The sequence below is a fragment of the Kogia breviceps genome, chromosome 5 (genome assembly GCF_026419965.1).
Source record: "Kogia breviceps isolate mKogBre1 chromosome 5, mKogBre1 haplotype 1, whole genome shotgun sequence".
NCBI lineage: Eukaryota > Metazoa > Chordata > Mammalia > Artiodactyla > Physeteridae > Kogia > Kogia breviceps.
This window is the reverse complement of record NC_081314.1, coordinates 109615132-109636699: the sequence shown is the minus strand read 5'-3', so window position 1 is coordinate 109636699 and position 21568 is coordinate 109615132. Positions and strand designations below refer to the sequence as shown.

Here is a 21568-nt window from a genome sequence, read left to right as displayed (position 1 = left end):
GGAGACATTACAGATAGCATATCTGAAAAGGCTTCACAGAGGAAGATGCTTTCAGCTGGGTTTTAAATGATAGAGGAGGATAATACTAATATTTGTAGAGGATTTTGTAGTTTACAGAGCCCCCTCTCCTCATTTTATTATTTGGTTCTCACAACTGTCCAGTGGCATTAATAGGGTGGCACAGAAATGGGGAAGTGTGTGAATGATTAAACTAATCGAAGAGTTTAGTTTCTTTGGGGTTGGGGGTGGGGTTGCTATAGATCCTAAAGGGACTGAATGCTACTCTAAAAATTGAAATGTCAGTCCATAAATATACTGGAATTGTTAAAGGCTTTCAGGTAAGAAAGTAGCCTGTTCCCTTTTGTGATGATCCTGAAATTTTTAAACCTCAGCAACTGTGAGTACATTATAATTTCATAAGGAAAGAGAGGATGTAGATAGAACATTGGACAAAGAGAATAAATTGTTTTGAAGCAGTGTATTTGAATTTGCTATATCTGGAAAATCTAGGTAGGTTTTATAACTGACAATTATAGAAATGAGAAATTTGAATTCAGAAAAGGATTCCAAGCTGGAAATGGTGGATTTATAGGAGACTAACTCAGTGGAATATATCTGATCTCATTCATTCTGCAAACATTTATTCAAAGGTCACTGTATGCCAACTCCTATGTTAACCACAGAAGGATACAAAAGATGAGATACTGTCTCTGTGATTTAGGAATTCCAAGTCAAGAAGTAGGGGCATAGACAATTATAAAACAATATTGCATGCTTTTTAGAAATAAGTATACATTATTTGCAGTGGAAAGAATAGAGAATGTTTTTAACTACCCCAGGGTAGGGGCCAAAATGAATCAGAAACACTTTCAAGGCAGAATTGATTCTCAAAGAATGAATAGGAGATAGGTAGGAATTTACCAGCGAGGTAAAGTGATATGCAGAGTTAAGGTCTGCTTGTGGAACTGTAAGTAAGGGTTGCACAGCACATAAGGAACTAAGAGGACATGAGGCTGGCAAGGTAGTGTTCCTCCCTGTCATCTGTAATATACCATATGCAGGCAATATGATACACAGACACAACTGTAAAAGACATATTATTATTTTATCTCTTTCTATTCAAACAAGCATTTAGATCATTCTAGAGGCATTATTTATAACTTGAATTAAGGTGGATAGACAACAAATTCCCAACTAAAAGCTGATGCAGTTATCTTTGAGTCATCAGTAAAAGTTTCAAAGCTTGAATACTTTTCAGATAACTTCCAGTAGGTTCATTATTCTGATACCTTATTAGATTTGGAAAGTTTGTAATTGCCTTCTTCATGTGGATTACACTTCTCCCCTTATATGGATAAATAATGTTACTTAATAAGTACAGTAAGTAATATTATTTAGTGCAGCTTTATGAAAGTTTCCATAAGCAGTTCTTTTTTTTTTTACTTTAGTATTTTTTTAACATCAAAAATTGATAACTGTGTTTTTTTTGTTTGTTTTGTTTTGTTTTTTTTTTTTTTTTGAGTTTTAAGTATTTATTTACAAAGTTCTTCCTAATACAACTGCTTTTAAAATATAGCAATAAAGGATCATTACTATTTAAAAGTGGTACATATGTGACATAGAAAAAAATCCATATAGTCAAACTATCATAACTGATAACTGAAAATTGTTAGGTGACAAACATCTGCAATACTCCCTGAACAGGTAGGAAATAAAAATGCATTTGTTCATAGGAACTTGATTAATTTGTATTACTGACTTAAAAAAAAAAGACTACTGTGAAAGATAACATCAGGGCTTGAAAAATATTTTACAAAAGCAAATAAATGTATTTCAGTTTTATACTTAATTATGAGGCCATGATAAAAATTTGACCATACACATATCTATGTATTTTACAGCAGGATAACTGTGTTTTTAAATACATATAATTTAACCCTTCTGCCACAGAATGTAAGATTGGTACCTTAAAACAGGGGCCTAGATATGTAAGAAACTTGAATCACCATAAGTTCATGAAGCATTTTATATTTTAATAACCATAAGGTTATGAAGCATTTTGTATTATGGTCAGTAGGGCTTGTTAGACTTGAAAATTAAATAAATTGGAAGCTAAAATACTATCTTTTCCAGGTTATTCTCAAGTTAAAAAAGATTTATTTATATGTTAAAAAGTAGTTAAACATGGCTAACCCATTGAAGAAAATTGCACATTTAGAATACTGTGTTTAGTTAGCTTTCATTTCAGAGTTGTATTGGGTTGGCCAGAAAGTTTGTTCGAGTTTTTCCATACGATATTATAGAACTTTTTGGCCAGCCCAATATTTTAAAAAGATAAACTAGTAAGTGTTAATAATTTTTTTAAGAAGTAGCAGTAATATTTTTCTTTTTACAGGTTGAAGAAGAAGGCTTACAAATTTGTGTTGAAATATGTGGTTGTGCTCTACAGCTAGACCTTCATGATGATCCCAAAACTAAATGTCTAATTTATAAAACAATTGCACATTTTTTGCCAAATGATTTGGAGATTCTCAGGATTTGTGCACTCTCAATATTTTTTCTTGAGCGCTCCTTGGAAGCTTATCATACTGTTGAAGAGCTTTACAAACGTCCAGATGAAGAATATAATGAAGGCACAAGTAGTGTTCAAAATCGTGTTCGTTTTGAATTACTTCCAATTTTGAAAAAGGGATTGTTTTTTGATCCTGAATTCTGGAACTTCATAATGATTAAGAAAAACTGTGTAGCATTACTGAGTGATAAATCAGCAGTTAGATTTCTAAATGAAAGTACACTGGAAAATTCTACAGGTAATGTAAAAAAGGCAGTGGAACAGCAAGGTTTAGATGAAGGACTTGACTCTCTTACAGATCAGAGCACTGGAGAGCTTGATCCTGATGACATATCTGGAGTGCAACCAAAAGGTCATATTAATGCAAAGAAAAACCTCACAGCTCTTAACGCTTCCAGAGTAGATCACAATGTCCCAAGGCATCGGTGTATGTTATGTAACAAGGAATTTCTAGGTGGTCACATTGTAAGGCATGCCCAGGCTCATCAGAAAAAGGGCAGTTTTTCATGTGTGATTTGTGGTAGAAAATTTAGAAACAGAGGACTTATGCAGAAGCATTTAAAGAATCATGTTAAGAAAATACAGAGACAGCAACTTGCTGCAGCTCAACAGGAGGATCAGGAAAATCCTGCTTTGGAAGAAATCAATTGTTCTGATACTTTCATTTCATTTGAAAATGGGAAGTCTGATAATAAGGATTTGGAAGTAGAGACTATTACCTGTTCCAGTGATGGAAACAAAGATGTCATCCCTTCACATGTGGGTGAATTCATTGAAATTCCCGGAAGTGTATTGGAAGATGTTATTGAAAATATTACTGAAAATGGCAATCCTGATACTTCTTTAAATAATGTCTCAGAGCCATTACCTGTATGTGTGGATGACTATGAGGAGGAAGAAGACGAAGAAGGTGATTATGAAGAAGATGATTACGACCTGAATCAGGAAACGTCTGTACTTCATAAAATCAATGGAACCGTGTGCCATCCAAAAGACATATATGCGACAGATCAAGAAGGAAACTTTAAGTGCCCCGCTCTTGGCTGTGTCAGGATATTTAAAAGAATTGGATTTCTAAATAAGCATGCAAGGACTGTACATCCAACTGATTTAAATGTGCGGCAAACAGTAATGAAGTGGAGCAAAGGAAAATGCAAATTTTGTCAAAGGCAGTTTGAAGATTCTCAACATTTTATAGATCACCTTAATAGACACAGCTATCCAAATGTGTACTTTTGTTTGCATTTTAATTGCAATGAGTCATTTAAGCTGCCAATCCAACTTGCTCAGCACACAAAAAGTCACAAGATATTTCAAGCTCAGTGTAGTTTTCCAGAATGCCATGAGCTTTTTGAAGATCTTCCTCTGCTATATGAACATGAAGCTCAGCACTATTTAAGTAAAACACCAGAATCATCTGCACAACCAAGTGAAGCTATTCTTTGGGATGTTCTAACAGAGTCAAAATCTAATCATCAGGAAAAAGACTCATCTAGTAATGAGAAACAAACTGTTAGTCTACCAATTTCTACTAGCAAATCAAGGAAAGATCCTACAGAACCAAAGACATGTATAGAAAGTATGGAAAAGAAAACAGACCATTTAGTTCAGAATGGAAATGAACATTCTGATCACACTGTTTCTGATATAAGCTTGACAGACCAAAAGATGCCTGACATAGAGCCAAATTCTGAAAATAACTGTATTAGTGATTTAGTCAATGGACACAGTGGAATAGAGCAAACACCTTTAGTTTCCTCAGATCCTGCTTTGAAAATTGATACAAATAGAATCAGGACAGAAAACGGTTCCATTTTACCTAGTGTTGTACCACAAGAACACAGTACCCTGCCAGTACCTCAGGCACCTTCCAAACCAAATCAGACGAGTGAACATACTTCATATGGCTTAATTTTAACAAAGCCATATGTCAGACCATTGCCTCCCAGTTACCTTGATGAACGGTACCTTAGTATGCCAAAACGCAGAAAATTTCTGACTGATAGGGTAGATGCCTGTTCTGATCAAGATAACGTTTGTAAAAAATCAGTGAAAAGATTAAGATGTGGCAAATGCCTGACCACCTACTGTAATGCAGAAGCACTTGAGGCTCACCTTGCACAAAAGAAATGTCAGACACTCTTTGGATTTGATTCAGATGATGAAAGTAAGTCTTCTGTCTTCTCAGCAGGTATATCTATAGAAATAGAAAATGCCATAAATCTTTGTAAGGTTAAAAAAATTAACATTTATATAACACAGGTAATAAAGCACTACCCCATACATTATTTCCTTTAATCCATACAACCACCATGAGGTGCTATCACTATTCCTGTTTTATAGATCAAGCAACTGACATTCACAAGTAATTTGCATAGGCATACACCTTTGAACTTGTGGAAGCCAGAACTTTGAACACAGTTTTTTCATACTTTTGGATCATACTTTTTAACTGTATCTGAGGCTTTTCTTCATTCCAAGTTTTATGTAATTAGAGATCTAAAAACAAAGTAATTATGATAGAAATGTTTTTCATCTGCATGCCAGAGATGTAAACCAAGTTGAGCCTCTATTACAAAAACAAAAATAAGAAAGAACCAGAAAATAATTGAAAAATAAAACTGAGCAAAAGAAGAGTTTGCCTTTCTACTAATATTAATATTCTTTAAATGAGTAAGGGTATAAATAAACAGGAAATCTAACTTAGAATACTAGATGAACATCTATAAATATGAATTAACAGACGTGTTCTGTTTTACAGGTGCCTGATAAAAATGTTTCAGAGCGATCTGTCGATCAAGCAGTAGTGTGCAAAAAGCACTACAAGAAAATGCATCATCAGTTTGCTATTTCCCTGATGGCCTTAATTTTAGAGCGGTCTTGGATTACTAAAGATAAAGACAAAGCACATTTTCTAGAATGAACCCACAGAGATGTGCTGGTTTAGACTCCAAAAGGGTTATTACAAAACTCCCAAAGTACCAGTTATCCAGAAAAACCACATTTTTTTAAGAAGTCGATGATGATTAACAGCAGCATGTTCAGTTTCGCTTATGTGAGAAACATATGCAGGCAACTAGTCAAAAAGAATAACCAGCTATGGCCTTACAGAAAGGGAAAAACCCATTATAAAAAAGGGGGGGGGGTGGTTTACAATAAACAAAAGTATTCCACAAATAGGGTTTGTTTTCTTGTCATGCCTAATCAGATTATTCCTCCTTTCTGGTCAAACATGCTTTAAGGAACCATTTCTGTTTGGTTTATTATTACTTAGAAACTGATTGATAAGATGAAAGTAAAACGATTTATCACCATCCTAGCTATAAAAGATTGTACCTTGTTTCCAGATGATTGATTAGGTCAAAGTTCAATGAATGACATGCCAGCATTTAAAATTAACAAACAAAAGAAGACAAAACAACAGTGCTTTGCTAATAAGCTCTTGACAGAACCTTCCACTTTTCATTTTTATAATACCAATGAGTTATATTTAAAAGGCAGCAGCGTCAATAGAAAACATATTATCAGTAACTCTGGGAAGAGATGGGAGGATCTAAGACCATTAAGGCTATCTTAGTTGAAAGAAAACACTGAATTGCAAATTCTTCAATGTGAATAATGGTATAAGCACACTGGGATATTTCTGTTTGTATATAGAGTAGTGTTAGGACATTGCTTGATGATTCATAGTAAGGTCCTTTAGACATTAATGTGAGTTATCTAAGTACAGTCCTATAAAAATAACTGACTATTAAAAAAAATGCAGCTAAGAATCCGATCAAGAATTCATTGGTTTTATTCAATTAGGAGAGTTAATTCTAAAATAAGCCATATTACTCATGCTTTCTTATTTATTTCTGATGAATTTGGTCTGAATAGTAATTTTTATATATAAAAAGAAATATTTACACAAAAATTTGCACAGCAAGAACACAGTAAGATATATTGATGCATTTATTTTCTTTGATGACCAGTAATTTTCCTAAGGAAGATTTTAACTTAATAAATCGTTAAAACAAAAAGCTTTTTAAAAATACCCTCTCAGATGTGTTCCACTTGTATAGTCTTTAAAAGAGGAAGCTTAAAGACTTCCTTTTACCTAACAGTGTGTTAATCTATAACAGGGGTAAAATGAACAAAAATGCAAAGGCAAATTCTCAAAAACAGAGCTATTAATGTACCAATGTCAACCAGATATTCCAGTTATTCCAACTGATACATTCTTGTTCAAAGTATATAATCTCATCAGACCCTACTATTATAAATTTCTGGATATTAAAGCTTCTTGAATGAAGTTACTAAGGAAGTGTGACTTTTCTTCCAGGGTAGCATCCAGGCTTTATTAAATTAGGATTTGCAGGTCATGATAAATCAGATATCTAAAAAACTACCCAATTTTATTAGTTTATTTATCATAGGCATTCACTACTATGCAATTGATAGTCATAAGTCCATATCAATCAAATCAGGTTTTTGTTTTGTTATGTAGCCTACATTAGGCTGTGGAATTTACATTTAAATAACATAAGTAAACAACTCCATAAGGCTTTTAAATCCTTTAAGGTCAACTAAAGAAAAAAATGTTTTCCATACTTCCTGATACTAAAAATATAATATTTGAGTTCTATTTCAGTTCAGTCTAAAATACATCATGTAATTAAAAGTATTTGGAAACTAGATCATATGGACAATGAAGTTATTTTGAAATATTTCTGCTTTGTACATTTTCCAGATGTTTAAAATCACAGCTTAACATTTTATCACATTTTTAACTTTTTATTTTTTATAAGTTGTAACTATTGACATAAATCCATGTCTGCAAATTATTTTCATTCATTTTGCAGTTCATACCAAGATGTTTTAAACATATTCCACTTGTTATTTTTTTGTCTTTGAGGCTTTGTTTCTACTTTCGTGTTGGTAAGGGAAAACTTTCTGAAAGACTGAGATGAAATTGGTTTATACATAACTAGATCAAGGAATGTTTTATAAAATTCTATGTGACCACATTGTTCTAACCTCTTTATATACTTATCAAATAATTGCTATTGAAGGAATGTGTACATTTTCTTATGTATGCCTTATAAAACATAAACTTACATCATTTTGCTTTTACGGGGTGCATAAACTTACAACAGTTCCAATGTGGGATTCAGAAGACAAGGAAGCTTTTCTTCTTGTTCCTCAGATTCTTCTCTTTTTCTTTTCTACTCCTATTTTAAGGATGTGTTTATCTTACATGGACCAAGTTTCAATCCTTCATTTTCAAATAAAAATTTCCTTTGAAACATTAAATATTAACTTTCTGCTATGTTTCAGTAAGGTCAAAAAAATAGCAAATCTGAATTTTTGCTGCTCAGATATTATGGAGAAGATAGAAAAGGAGAACCTTTGTGGACAGGGGCACTGGTACTTTGGGCTTCAGCCATATTCTTTTTTTTTTTTTTTTTTTTTTTTTAATAAACCACCAATTATATAGTGAAAACATAACATTGAACTTGTGATTCTTTTTAAATCACACTTGAAGGTTCATCTGTACTCCTTTTATGTTTGGTTCAAACTGTAGTATGGGTGAAAAACCTAAAAGGGATGGTAGTGTTTATTTTTTAATTTATTTGGTACTGTAAAACACCATTTCAGAATGACTAAATGCTGCATATGCATTTTGGAATTGTTAATATGTGAAAGATATTACAGATTCAGCAAGAAAGGAAATTTGTGCTTCCTTGTTGAACATTAAATTATTTTACTTTGCATTTTATAAGATTACAAATTAAAACTGAGCCATTGAACTGCAATAAATCAACAATAGTGTCTCATTTCAAGAAATTTTTTGTACTGTACATAGATTTGTTCAATAAAACATTGTCCTTGTTGGTAATGAAGTTGTTCAGTTTTATGTAGCACATTACTTCAAAAGGAATTAGGCTTAAGGTATATGTTAAATAAGAAATTTCTATTATGTTTCATAAGAGAATGAGGTATTTCAGTTAATGTTACCATATTCAGATTATTGAGTGATTTTAAAGAACATAGCAAACTCTAAAAGTCTACAAAAAATAGATATTTTTAGATATTGTTTAAACTAATGTCCATATGCAGGAATTACAAGTTGATAGAACACTAGTTACTAAAGTCATTTCAGGTAAGTGGTTTCAGTGTGAAATAGTACCCTCTGGAAACTTAGTAGGTGGAAAACAAATATCAGAACTCTCCAAGACAGTGGATGGACTGATCTGCACTGGTAATTCTTCAGAGATGAAGAGCCTCTGGTGGAACTTAAAGACTGTGAAGTCGCTTTGAAATAAGATGTAAATTATGAAAATTACTTCCTACAAAGTATTTCAATGGGAAAATGTTCAAGCCAATTAGTAATCTGTATCTAAAAGTGGGGTCCTTGGGCATGAGGGCTCCTACTCTTCTGGCTCACTAACAAAGGAAAACCTCCTACACTTTTTGCTATAACTTGCAGCTTGGGGCTGAAGTAGAGAGAAACTCTTTGATGCGATGAGAGCACTGCAAATGAACAGATATTGTGTTAATTATGGTGATTTGTACATATTACAAATGTTATGCTTTGAAAAACTATGAGAAAGTTACTGAAACATTCTAGAGCTGAGATCTAGAATTCTCCATCTATGATTTATGGTCATATGATCTTAGACAAATAAATGTATTGAGGTATTTAGATAAAGTCATTGGGGTTATCTAGACTTTCCATTTTTTTTCTGAAATTTGAGAAATGCTGGGAAGCAATCAAATATTAAATACACTTCCAAGATAAATTAGATTGCTTTCGTAGCATAAGATCCATACTAATTTCAAGAATCAACTGATAACAAGGCCAGAAGTTTGGGCTGTATCTCAATATTTAAAATGGAGGCAATCCAATATTACATGGAATAAAAACTAAAAGAGAGGTTCATGCCTTATTTATGGGTGCTGCAACTGGAGAAGAAATTATTGTGTACCAGGTTACTTTATATGTGATACCTCTTATTGTTAAAACAACCCAAAGGTAGATATGAACAATGCTTTTTAGACACCAAGGTTCAGAAAGGTTATATAACTTGACTAGTCACACAGCTAGTAAATGGAGAGGTAGAACTGAAAAGTCGATGTTTCCTCCTAAAATCCTGCCATGCAGTTTCCATTCTGCCATGCAGTTTTCCCTACAAATTGTACAGCATGAGTAGATCTAATATATCCAGATGGAGAGGGTTAGTCTTGCCTAAGGATCAGTGATTTCACAAAGGATGAAGTCTGGAACAGACATGGCTGTTTGATGTTCCATTCTCTTCTACTAGCAATGATTCTTAAGAGTGTGGTTCCTAGAAGAGCAGAATCGCTATCACCTGAGAACTTGTTAGAAATGCTAAATTTGGGGGAGTTCCCTGGCGGTCCAGTGGTTAGGACTCTGCGCTTTCACTGCTATGTCCCCAGGGATCAGGGAACTAAGATCCCATAAGCCACGAGGCGTGCCCGCCGCCCCCCCTCAAAAAAAAATGCTAAATTTTTGATCAGGTGAGGGACCAATCTGTCGTTTAACAAGTCCTCCAGGTGGTTTTGATACACACTAAGGTTTGAAAACCACAGATCTAAAGCAACAAGTTTCTTCAGAAAGTATTAAATTTATAGAGACTTAGAAACTCAATTTCCAGGACATTTAAAGAAGTCCCCTATTAATAGGTACTTAAATAACTACTGTTGAATGAATAGATATTTTAACAGATCTAATACCCCCAAACTATTCTAATCTAGAGAACTTTGTTTTCAAAGTATTCAGTGATTGAAACGACCACAATGTAATTTAATGAAAACAGCTCAAAGATGTGTGGAGATTAGCTATATTCAAATTCCAGCATGATAGTTTTAAAGCAATTAAGTGTATCCCACTGAGCTCAGACTTCCACATCTGTTAAAAGGGGAGAGCCGTTCTTACAAGGTTAAGAATTAAGCTCCTGAAGGGCCTGGTGCTGAGGCTTTCCTGTTAATGATTTTACTAACTTTCTCTTGGTTCCAGCCAAAAACAGCCATGCTGTTTTATTCCATGCATTTTTCGCTACTGCTCCCTTGACCTATAATTCTTTTTCTGCCCCACTCCTCATTCTTTGCTTAATCTTCTTGGGCATCACCGCACTCTCCAGAAAGCCTAATCTCTTGACAATTCTGGATTTCTCTATTGAAACCTATTTCTCCCAGTCTTCCTCCTCTCAGTAAACAGCAACTCCAGTTGCCCAAACTAAATCCTTGCAGTCATCCCTGACTCATTATCGTGTCCTTCACTCTCACCTGGACTACTGTATTAATCTTCTAGTTGGGTTCCCAGCCTCTACCCTTGCCCTTCTGGCAGTCTGTTCTAGACACCAGCAGCCAAAATGATAGTTTGAAACAAGTCAGATCATGCCATTCCTCAGTTTAAAATCCTTCAATGGCTTTACAATTCATTCATTTATTCAACAAATATTTATTGCATACCTACTATGTGCCAGCCTCTGTAATAGACAATTGAAAAATAAAAATAAAAATCCCTGAATCTCAGAACTCACATTCTACCGGGGGGGTAGGGAGAGGGAACAAGTACAATATAAGTGCTATACAGAAGAATTAAGTGTGTAGGGAAAGTATAAGTAAGCATGGCATTGTTGGTGGTGTTTAAACAGGATGATTAAGATATGATGATACCACCTCTGAAAACTGTTGAGCAGGGAAATTAATGAATGAAGTAAAGGAAAGAGAGCCACTCATATCTGAGGGGAAAATGTGCTAGGCTGAATAGCAAGAGCAAAGGCTCTGAGGCAAGGATCTGCATGGCAAGTTTAAGGAACAAAATAGCAAGGGAACCACTGGTCTGGAGCGAGAGACAGAGAATAATAGGAAATGCAGAGAGAGATAAAAGATAAAAGCCAAAGTTTTTACAATGGGCTGCAAGACTCTAGACTGCACTGATACAGTAGCCACTAGCCACAAGTCAGCTGAGCTCTACTAGCCACATTACAAGAGCTCAATAACCATATGTGCCCGATAGTTACTGTATTAGCTCAGATGCAGAATATTTTCATCTCAGAAAGCACTTTTGGACAAGTGGTTCTACATCAGTGGTTCTCAACTTGGGGAATTTTGCCCCCCCCCCAGGAAACATTTGAGGAACAAGGTATTTTTGGTAGCGGGGAGGAGGTGCTACTGGCATCTAGTGGGGAGAGGTCAGGGATGCTGAAGCATCCTACAATGTTGTGGGACAGACCCACAACAAAGAATTATCCTGCCCAAAATGTTAGTAGTGCCACGGTTGAGAAACCCTGCTCTAGATCAATCTTGACAACTCCAACCTCACCACTCAATGCTTCCTCTTTGCACAAGCTGCTTCAGCCTCCTGGCCTCCTCCTGCATGCCAAGCACTCTGTTCTTTCCTCAGAACCTCTACTTTTGCTTCTTCCTAGAACACTCTTCTGTGGTTCAGTTTCTCACTTTTTCAGGTCTTTCCTTCAATATCACTTAGAGAAGCCTTTCTTCACAGCCTGTATAAAACAGCAACATCCTCTCCTCCATCCCTCTCTTTTGATTTCTCTCCATAGAATTTCCTGCCATAGTATATAGTTTATTTTATGTTTATTGTCTATTATTTCCTTCCACTAGAATACAAGCTCCAAAGGACTTGGATTTGTTCACAGCATAAAGAACAGTGTCTGGCAAATCATGCTCAGTAAACACATTTTTAAAAAATGAACGAATGAAAAAGTTGGGCATGTCTTCTTCCATTTGGTTCCACACCAGTATTATGAGCACTTATCTCTTTATTTGCAACACTCCCAAAAGCTCCTTGAAGGAGGGTCTGTGTCATTTCTCGGAATTTTCAATATCTAGCATAGGAGGCACTCAATGCTTAATGACAAATGAAGAATTGGTATCTGATGAGTACATGGTACCCCCAATAACATCCACTGGCAAATCAGTTTAACCATGGTTGGAATGCCTTATTTTAAAGACTGTATTTACAGTTCATTTTGACTGATATTTAGCTGTGATTTTTTAAAAAAGTTAAATCTGCTCACATGTATCTGCGGGTGTGAACATTTCAGCTACTAACTGGCAATAATCTAATGTTAACAAATCTAAAATAGGGCTAAAACAATGGAAGGAGACAGAAGCCATTGAAAATGCGGTGAAGTCTGAAGTTTCCCTCTCGTGAATGTCGACAACAGTGGTAACAATAGCTAATATATACTGGGCTCTTTCTAGGCGCCAGGCACAGTTCTTCACCCCCTCCCTGCGCTTCAACAACCCTATGAGGTAGGTATCTCTAATAGATCCGTTTCGAGACAGAAAACTGGAAGACCAAAGAGCTTGCTCTCGGTCACAGTAAATGACAGGATAAAACGCTGGTAATCTGGCTTTCAAAGACTCCAACCTTAAACTATTCGCGATACTGCCTCGCCTAAAGCCAAGCCGGCGAGGATAAGAAGGGAAGCAACAGCGGACCGCAGCTTGTTGGGGAGTTTAAGTCAGCTGCAAGGCGGGCAGGCGTGGCACAGGATAGGTGATTTTTTTCCACTTAACTTTTCCAAGTATAATGTTAAACAAAACCAAACTGTTTTAACACAGAACTACGTAATTAAAGAATATCAAACTACAGGTGCTCCCAACGCAGAAGTGGCCGTAGAGAACTTTCGAGCGCTCCCGAGGTCCCGGCCCAAAGGCGGGGAGGAGGAGCCTCCATTGGTCGGCCCCGCGGCATCACGGGAGCTTGTCTTTCGCTGGAGCCGCCGCCGGCTTTCCGCGCACCTTCCTTGTGCAGCCCTCCCAGGCGTTCTTTCGGAGGAGGGACTCCTGAGGAGTTCAGGGTTCGTTTTCCCTTGTGAAAGGTCGATGTTCCCGGTGTAAATGCAGAGTTGCCCTGAAGTGAGATCCGTGGGACTCCACTCAGTCCCCGAGAGCCCGGAACCACACCGCGTTCCCTTAGTTCCCTCATTAACGATCACTTCCGCCCACGGCTCTGGAATACCCGAGGCCCTTTGGCTGCGAACAACGGGAAGTGCATTTCCGGTACCTGTTGCCACGGCTCCGGCCCAGTGGGCCTAAGGGGGCGAAGTTATTGGCGTCCTCTCCCCCATTTCTGGGGGTAGAGATGTCGGGGCTCAGCTACCCAGAGATGGAGGGCTGTCGTAACCTGCTCGGTCTGTTGGACAACGACGAAATCATGGCCCTATGCGATACCATCACCAACCGCCTGGTGCAGCCTGAGGACCGCCAAGGTAAAGATAGACCCTTCTCCCCAAGGGCGGCCGTCCCTCCCCAGGCCTCACCCGGCCCCCAGCTGGCGGGAGCGTGTGAGTGGAGGCCGTTGGTAGGCCTCCTTCCCAGCCCGTCCGGGTTTGCGCTTGTGCGGAACCCTCGGGAATCTCGGGCCCTATAGCTGCTCTGTTGCTTCAGATGCACGCTGAAAATGGCGCTGCTTCCAGGTTTTAGTCATTATACGTTGTGGGCAAATGCTTGTTTCGAAGATGCAGAGTACGTGAATAGTGTTTTTGTTTGTTTGTTGAAGATTTCCGGGGAGCCAGGGTGTTTTCCGTTTTCAGTTTCGATCAGCTGAGGAGTGTCAGCCGCTGCTCATTTTCTTCAAGCTTGGGGGAGGATATCATAAACACTTTTTATCAGTCTGCTCCGTGAAATAATTACCGTGATAAAAGAGCAGATAGGATCAATCCATGTCTCTTTTTGGATCCAGAGTTTTTCAGAGATGATTCTGTGTACTAGGACTACATTACTTTCAGAGCCAAATAAACATTTCGGTAGAGTAGATTTCATGGATTATAAATATTCAGTCTGGTTGTAATGTAATGAGTAGCTTAAGCTTTTATGATGTTGTATATTACCTGGCTAGTTTTATTTTAAATTTGCTGAATTTTAGTTTAAAATGAGAAAATGTCCTCCTCCTGTATTAGCATATGACTTAAGTATCTACAGAAGAGTCTGTCTTTTAAAACTGTCTTTCTCTGCTTTTAACATTTCCGCCATTTAAGGTCATTAATTTGAAAGTGAACTAGGAACACTAAGTGAATAAATTTCTAAGAATTTAGACTGAAAATAATTTTAAACTTAATGTTAGTTCTTTGGCATTTATATATTTTACATGCTAACCGCCTTCTAACAGTCTTGGTGAATGTGAATTTAAAATTGTAATAGATAAAATTGCTGAATTTAATTGATGGTGGATCCAAAAGCAAACAAGAAAGGAAACTACCCAGTACCAAAATGTTAAATGATTTGAAGTTATTTCTCAGAGAGGAAAAAATAATAAGCATATTGAAAGATTCTCAACATCTTTAGAAAGCAATGAAATGAAAACCAAAACTACATGGTGTCTTTCACATGTACCAAGTTGGCAAAAACTAAATGTAAAAACTTCAGGTGTTGTTGATCTTGTGAAGTATGTCGTTGATAACTACTGGGGGAGTGTAAATTAGAACTAGTACTTTGGAAAACAAGTTCGATATTATCTCCTAAAATGGAAGGTTACTTACCTGAGCTTCTCAAACTTGAATGTGCCTATGTGTCCCTCAGTGATCTTGTTAAAATGCAGGTTCTGATTCAGTAGTTTTGGAGTGAGCCCAGAAATTCCACATTTCTAACAAGCTCCAGGTGATGCTCATGCTGCTTGCCCGTCTGGGCTGGGAGACAAGTGTGGAAATGTCCAAAGTAATAGTATTTGTAATTGGATACACATAATAAAAGTCTATAAACAAAAGGACAGATACCTTGTGGTATAGTCTATAATTACCTATGGTACAGCTCTGAAAATGAATTTACAGCTGTGTCTAGCCACATAGATTAATCTCAGAAACATTAAAAGTTAATTATAGAAGACTATATATATTGATGGATTAGATTTATAGAACATTCAAAGAAATACCAAACTATATTTTGTAGGGATACATAGTTATGCTGTACAACTCTAAAGAAAATCGAGGGAATTCTCTGGTGGTGCAGTAGTTAGGACTCTGAGCTTCCATTGCTGGGGGGCCCTGGTTCTATCCCTGGTCAATGAACTAAGATCCTGCAAGCCCGGCAGAGTGGCCAAAAAAAAAAAAAAAAAAAAGAAAAATAGAAGAAAAAATAAAAGAAAATCGAGGGAATGATAAAATTTTGGAGAGTAGCTACACGTGAGGTGAGCGAGGAGAGAGAGGGAATAGCATTCAGTAGGGAGAGGTAAAATGAGGCCTCATTCCTGTGTCTTCAGCTGTGTCGTGTGTATATAGGAGTTCATTTTATTACCATTCTGTATACCTCACATATGTAAAAATAATCTTTAGTCTGTTGTTTAATAGAAGTTCTTTAAAATTAAGAGTCTTGGTTCTGCCACTTCTTAGAAGTATGATTGTTGATACCTCATGTATCCCTGACTTTCGTTATCTGTAGAGTGAGGAGGTTGAAAAGTATTGTAATTTTACCTATATTTTAAGGATTGTAAATGAATTTAGTTCCACTGACCTTATTAAAATTTTTTCTTAAAATACAACCATTCTTGAAAAGAAAATGCTTAAATTCACAATCTCGTATGAGAAGTGAAAGGAAGGAGGAATTTTAGGTGGGGAAATTTATAGTTTAAAGAAATTTTTTTAAAATCCCAAACTTGACAACCCACTTCCTGGTTTGTTTTTTGTTTTTTTAAAAAATAATACATTTATTTATTTTTGGCTGTGTTGGGTCTTCGTTTCTGTGCGAGGGCTTTCTCTAGTTGCGGCAAGCGCGGGCCACTCTTCATCGCGGTGCGCAGGCCTCGCACTGTCGCGGAGCACCGGCTCCAGACGCGCAAGCTCAGTAGTTATGGCTCACGGGCCCAGTTTATCCGCGGCATGTGGGATCTTCCCAGACCAGGGCTCGACCCCGTGTTCACTGCATTGGCAGGCAGATTCTCAACCACTGCGCCACCAGGGAAGCCCTCACTTCCTGGTTTTTAGAAATGATAACCATCTTGTACAAAAGCAATAATGCCATGACAAGAGTTTATAAATATTATTTGATAGAGTTTCTGCTGACCTTGGACAAATTTACAAGTGACTCATGATTTTCTATTAATCTTCATAATTTTCTTTTAGATGCCATTCATGCAATATTAGTGTACAGTCAAAGTGTAGAAGAACTTTTGAGGCGTAAAAAAGTCCACCGAGAAATCATATTCAAGTACTTGGTAACACAGGGGGTTATTATACCTCCAGCTACTGAAAAACACAATCTTATTCAGCATGCAAAGGATTACTGGAAAAAGCAGTCACAACTGAAATTGAAGGAAACGCCAGAGCCAGTTAAGGCAGCGGACATTAGACTCTTTGAACAGGTAAAACAGACCCTATAGTCATATCCTGAACTGTAGTTCTGTGTAAAAATCTTTAGATAATCCTAGATCTGGAATGATGTGGTTAATGTTGTTTTTTTTTTTAAATAATTTTAGCTTTACTTTCTATCTTTTGCATCCTAAAGAAAGAGCAGTAAAGCACCTGAGACAAAGTATTTTTGATATTTAGTAATATATATGTAATATTCTATTGATTTGTGAGAAAAAATGTTTTGTATCCCTTTATCAAATGGGGACTGTTGATTTTTAAAGAGAATGGATAGACTACAGGATCAATTTAATTTTAATTTAGCCTCTGTTTCTCCAATTTCTTTTTTCCACTTTAGAAGAATGCTGTTGTAAGCCCTTTCTCATTTTGAAAGACTTTCTTTGGTATTAAATTGCAAAAATTTCATGAAAGAAACTTAAATTAAAAAAAATTTTTTTATTTGTTAGCTAGAAAAAAGTCCTGTTTTAGTAATTTCCTCCAGCTGATATTGGCTAATCATATTTATTTTTATCTCCACTGTACATCTTAAATATTGTGTGAATATTTAAATATCAATTGAACCTTTAGGTAACTTGCAGTTTTTAAACTACATACCCATATTGAAATAATGGTATTTTACAGTGAGAGAGGTTTGCCTTCACATTAGGAAAGGAACTTCTAAGCTTTCCTTAATGTACTGAAAAGAATGTTGATTTTAAAATCATATAGATGTGACTTTATATTAGGTTCTGCTGTATACTAGCTGTAAATGAGCAAGTAAGGACCTTTGTGAGCCTTGTTTATAAAACGGGCATAACGATAATATCTGTGTTATAAAGCTTGTGGAAAAAGAAGTAAATAGCACTTAAGTGCCAAGCACAGTGCCCAGTACATTCAGTAATAGCATGTGCCCAGTAAATACAAGATCTTTCACCATCTAGATGAGGTACTGTGTTCTGTAATACATTGTTGAATAAAATCTAGCCTATCAGGTGTATTTTTGCAATATTCATGTGGAAAGAAATAGTATAAAATAATCCCAATCATAGAAGATAAGCTATTTCAATCATATTAGAAATGTCTGTTTAAAGATGTGTTTATTATAAACTTTGCTGCATATAAAATATACCACAGTGAAGTGTATTCATTTAAAGCATACAGTTTGAAAGTTTTGACAAATAACACACCTGTGAAATCACTGCCACAATCAAGAGAAAATGCTTATGTAAATCCTTATTATTGGCTCTTAATTCATGCTGATATTTTAAGAGAATTTGAACCTTACTTTCTTAGAGGAATTTTCAGAAGTTTAAGCTGAGAAATTCTAAAATGACCTCCCTGTTTTGAGAAATAATTTACTGTGCAAGATGGGTTCAGTGAGTTCACAGGTAGTTCATTTCCTTTCTGCTATAATTAGTACCCTAAAAGTTAGCTATGAAACAGGCAAGACAGAAAATAGATACAAGAATAAACGTTGGTTTTATTAATCAACAGGAGAAAGAAGATAAAAAAGCTGAAAATGTTGATTTTCGTCGATTAGGTGAAGAATTCTGTCAGTGGTTCTTTGAACTTCTTAATTCTCAGAATCCTCTTCTGGGACCACCTCAAGATGAATGGGGGCCACAGCACTTCTGGCATGATGTCAAGCTTAGGTTTTATTACAACACATCTGAACAAAATGTGATAGACTACCATGGAGCAGAAATTGTGAGCCTTCGTCTGCTGTCACTAGTGAAAGAAGAATATCTTTTTCTCAGTCCTAACCTAGATTCCAATGGACTGAAATGTGCTGCTTCTCCCCATGGTCTAGTTATGGTTGGAGTTGCTGGGACTGTCCACCGAGGGAACAGTTGTTTGGGCATTTTTGAACAAATTTTTGGGCTCATCCGCTGCCCTTTTGTGGAGAATACTTGGAAAATCAAATTTATCAACCTGAGAATTATTGGAGAGCATTCCCTTGCTCCTGGAACATTAATGAAACCAGCTATTACACTTGAACCAAGTGATCTAGAAGCCTTTTATAATGTAAACACTTTGTGTGGTCCAGCGAAGGATGACTCAATGTAAGGCAGGCATTGGATAGTGGGACTGGAAGACCAAACTTTATCTAGTGGAAATGAGGCACTGTTGAACAAAAGAGAACTAATTTTACCTAGTCCTTGAAGCATTGAGTACTATATTTCAGTCTGAAAAATCTATACAGAATTTCTTCCAAATACTACATCAGTAATGTCTAACTGATTTCAGATTCGGGGATTGACATTTTAGTTGAAAAGTCTTTCTTGACTACAGGCTAACATGTTATGTGAACACTTGCCTCTTTCTACGTGAGTTGCAGCAAATGTTCTGAAGTCTTCATGCAATTCATCAAATAAATCCCACTTTAGATGTTGTAACTAACTGTGTGCCTTAGAAACCAGTTAAAATTTTCATTTTACTTGGTGGATATTCTGCTAATATCTGTACTTGTCATGCGGGAAAAAATAAATAGTGTTCAAGGCTTTCCCTTTTAATTTTCTCATTTACTTTTGTCTAAATCTGGGTAATTTTACAAATGCATCTCATGACAGTATTGCTTAAAAAATACAAATTTTAGAGATGTTTACTGTAAACTCAGTAAATGAGTAAGCTCACTTTCTAAAATGAGTAACCTCTCATTTTAGAAAACTTTAATGACATTCTTATACAAAAAGTCCAGTAATTTAGCTGGTGGAAAAAAATTTAATTTTCCTTTTAAGATATTTGAGGAACATTTTTCAGAGTTATCTGCTGTTGTCCAAGCTAAGTATCTTAAAATCTGCAACTTTCTGAACAGTTTTGGGCAATGATAAGTACTGTTCTCAAAACAGACTTTTTTCTTTATCTAAAATTTTAGCAAACATTTTTATAGAGCATTTATTATAATAGCATATAAAGGAAACATACTATTGACATTTTTTTAAAGGTTTGCCCAGTTCCTAATTTAAATGAGTTACTGAGTTTTCTCTTGAATGATCTTAGACGAGGTGACAAAAAAATTAATACATATATTGAGATATACTCCCACATCATGAATTAAAATTATTAGGATTTTTTTAACCTCTTAATTTGTTTTACTTTGTTTGAGTTACAAGGTTAAGTTGCCAGCTTACACAGTTGGTTTCAAGTTTAAATTCCTCATCACCCAGCAGCTACTTGCTGAATCTGAATTTAATTAGTAATTTTAATTTACAAAAATGCCATTTGGAAAAAATTCAACTGGGAAATGTGATGAGGTATTGTTCATATTAATTTTTTAAACTTTAACTCTGCTCATGATCATCTAGGGTAACTGATAAAATTTTGGAAGCAGGAGGAAAAAATTGATCTTTTTTTTTTTAGTCCTGTGCCTCTTACGAGGAGTACAAATTGATATGTCCTAAAATAAGAACTTAATAAAGGAGGGAAATCCCTTTTTCTGCTGTAAGCATAGTTTTTGGTTTAGATTTAAACCCATTATCTTTTTAAGTTTGAAGTATCATTATAATGTGTAATTGATAAATGTACAAAGTAAAGGATAAAATTTGAGATTATTCCCATTTGTTTTCTTTGTGCTATTGATGTCAAGTATTATTATCAAGAAATAATACCAAAGATGGCCAGGATGGACAGAAATTACCTGTAGATATGTTCAGTATTGAATTTTTGAATGTGTAATGCCCAAGGAAGGCTGTAATCTGCATGTTCTTTTAATCACCCTTAAAAATGAAATCTTTCTGGACCAAATGAGAATTAGAGCTATATTTTATTTCCTTTGAATCCCCACAGCTGGGCACACAGTAGGACCTAATGTCTAAGTGAATGGGTGAATGAATGAGCAAAAGAAGCTTATATACTGTATAAAAGACATTTTTGCATGTAGATTTTGTCTTTGGTTCTAGTCATTAGTCTTGGTTTTGGGGTTATATCATGTTTGACTTTAGTACGTGAATACACAAACTTTTAGACCCCAAACTAAGATTTAGGATAATTTTAATTTTCCATTAAAATTTACTGACTTTCAAAAGCCCAAGGTCAGAGTAGGATATACTGGAGAGCCCTAAGTTACCTAGAAACCATTATAAGGGAAAAGTGTATACTTCCTGTTCAGAGAAAGAAGACCTAGAAGAACTGAAATTTGCCCATGAAGCTTAAAGCTTGGTCAGGCCTTTGAGAAGGTCCAAAAAGCACAGTGCAGATTGAATGCTACTTTTACTACCACTCACTACTCTGTTTATGTTAGGGAATAGTAAAGACTACAGCTTTGTCTCTTACTTCATTATATTCAGCTGGTATTTGTGAAGTTTGTGGAGTCAAGTAGTAAAGAATACAACTAACTCCACACATAATTCATAGTAATTGGGTGGTCAAACCAGGGGACACCCGGTCTTTATTTACTGGAGGCTGATTTGCTATAGCTAACAGTATACAGCAATATCCTTTTTTGTTAAAAACTTAAAAATAGTAGTTGTATTGGGATGTTTTACTAATATCCAAAATACCAAAAAACGTATTTCATGTGTCTTACTGAAATACCAAATAATAGAAAAAAAGCCATATCTAATTTATTAAATCAACTTGAAAATGGCAAACACAGGAAAACATTCTTGGGTTTTCAGAAAGGCAACATTTTTATGCTAAAGGAAAGCTAGTTACTTAGTCCCAGTAAGAAATTGTA

The 21568-nt window shown here is 35.7% G+C and overlaps 2 protein-coding genes across 4 annotated transcripts in view; both read left to right on the top strand.

The window, feature by feature from the left end:
- The window catches only part of ZNF654 (zinc finger protein 654), a 95276-nt gene extending 87248 nt beyond the window's left edge, over positions 1 to 8028 (top strand). For 2 of the 3 annotated variants that reach the window (XM_059063781.2, XM_067034879.1), the window contains 2 exons: positions 2396 to 4739; positions 5334 to 8028. In XM_059063781.2, coding sequence (XP_058919764.1) covers positions 2396 to 4739; positions 5334 to 5341 — 2352 coding nt within the window. In that variant the 3' untranslated portion in view covers positions 5342 to 8028. Of the gene's footprint in view, positions 1 to 2395; positions 4968 to 5333 lie in introns of those variants that run through there. The other variant, XM_059063780.2, reaches the window with a different exon arrangement.
- Positions 8029 to 13248: 5220 nt separating this feature from the next.
- C5H3orf38 (chromosome 5 C3orf38 homolog) lies at positions 13249 to 19406 on the top strand. The gene is made up of 3 exons (XM_059063785.2): positions 13249 to 13824; positions 16669 to 16907; positions 18388 to 19406. The coding sequence occupies exons 1-3, from the start codon at positions 13698 to 13700 to the stop codon at positions 18958 to 18960; spliced, it is 939 nt and encodes a 312-aa protein (XP_058919768.1). The 5' UTR covers positions 13249 to 13697; the 3' UTR covers positions 18961 to 19406.
- The last annotated feature ends 2162 nt before the right edge of the window (positions 19407 to 21568 follow it).

Bases quoted from the DNA above. Each gene is read 5' to 3' on its own strand.
- C5H3orf38 (XM_059063785.2), top strand. From the start codon at position 13,698: ATGTCGGGGCTCAGCTACCCAGAGATGGAGGGCTGTCGTAACCTGCTC. The intron at 13,825-16,668 runs GTAAAGATAGAC...ATTTTCTTTTAG, and splicing joins GCAGCCTGAGGACCGCCAAG to ATGCCATTCATGCAATATTA. The intron at 16,908-18,387 runs GTAAAACAGACC...ATTAATCAACAG, and splicing joins ACATTAGACTCTTTGAACAG to GAGAAAGAAGATAAAAAAGC.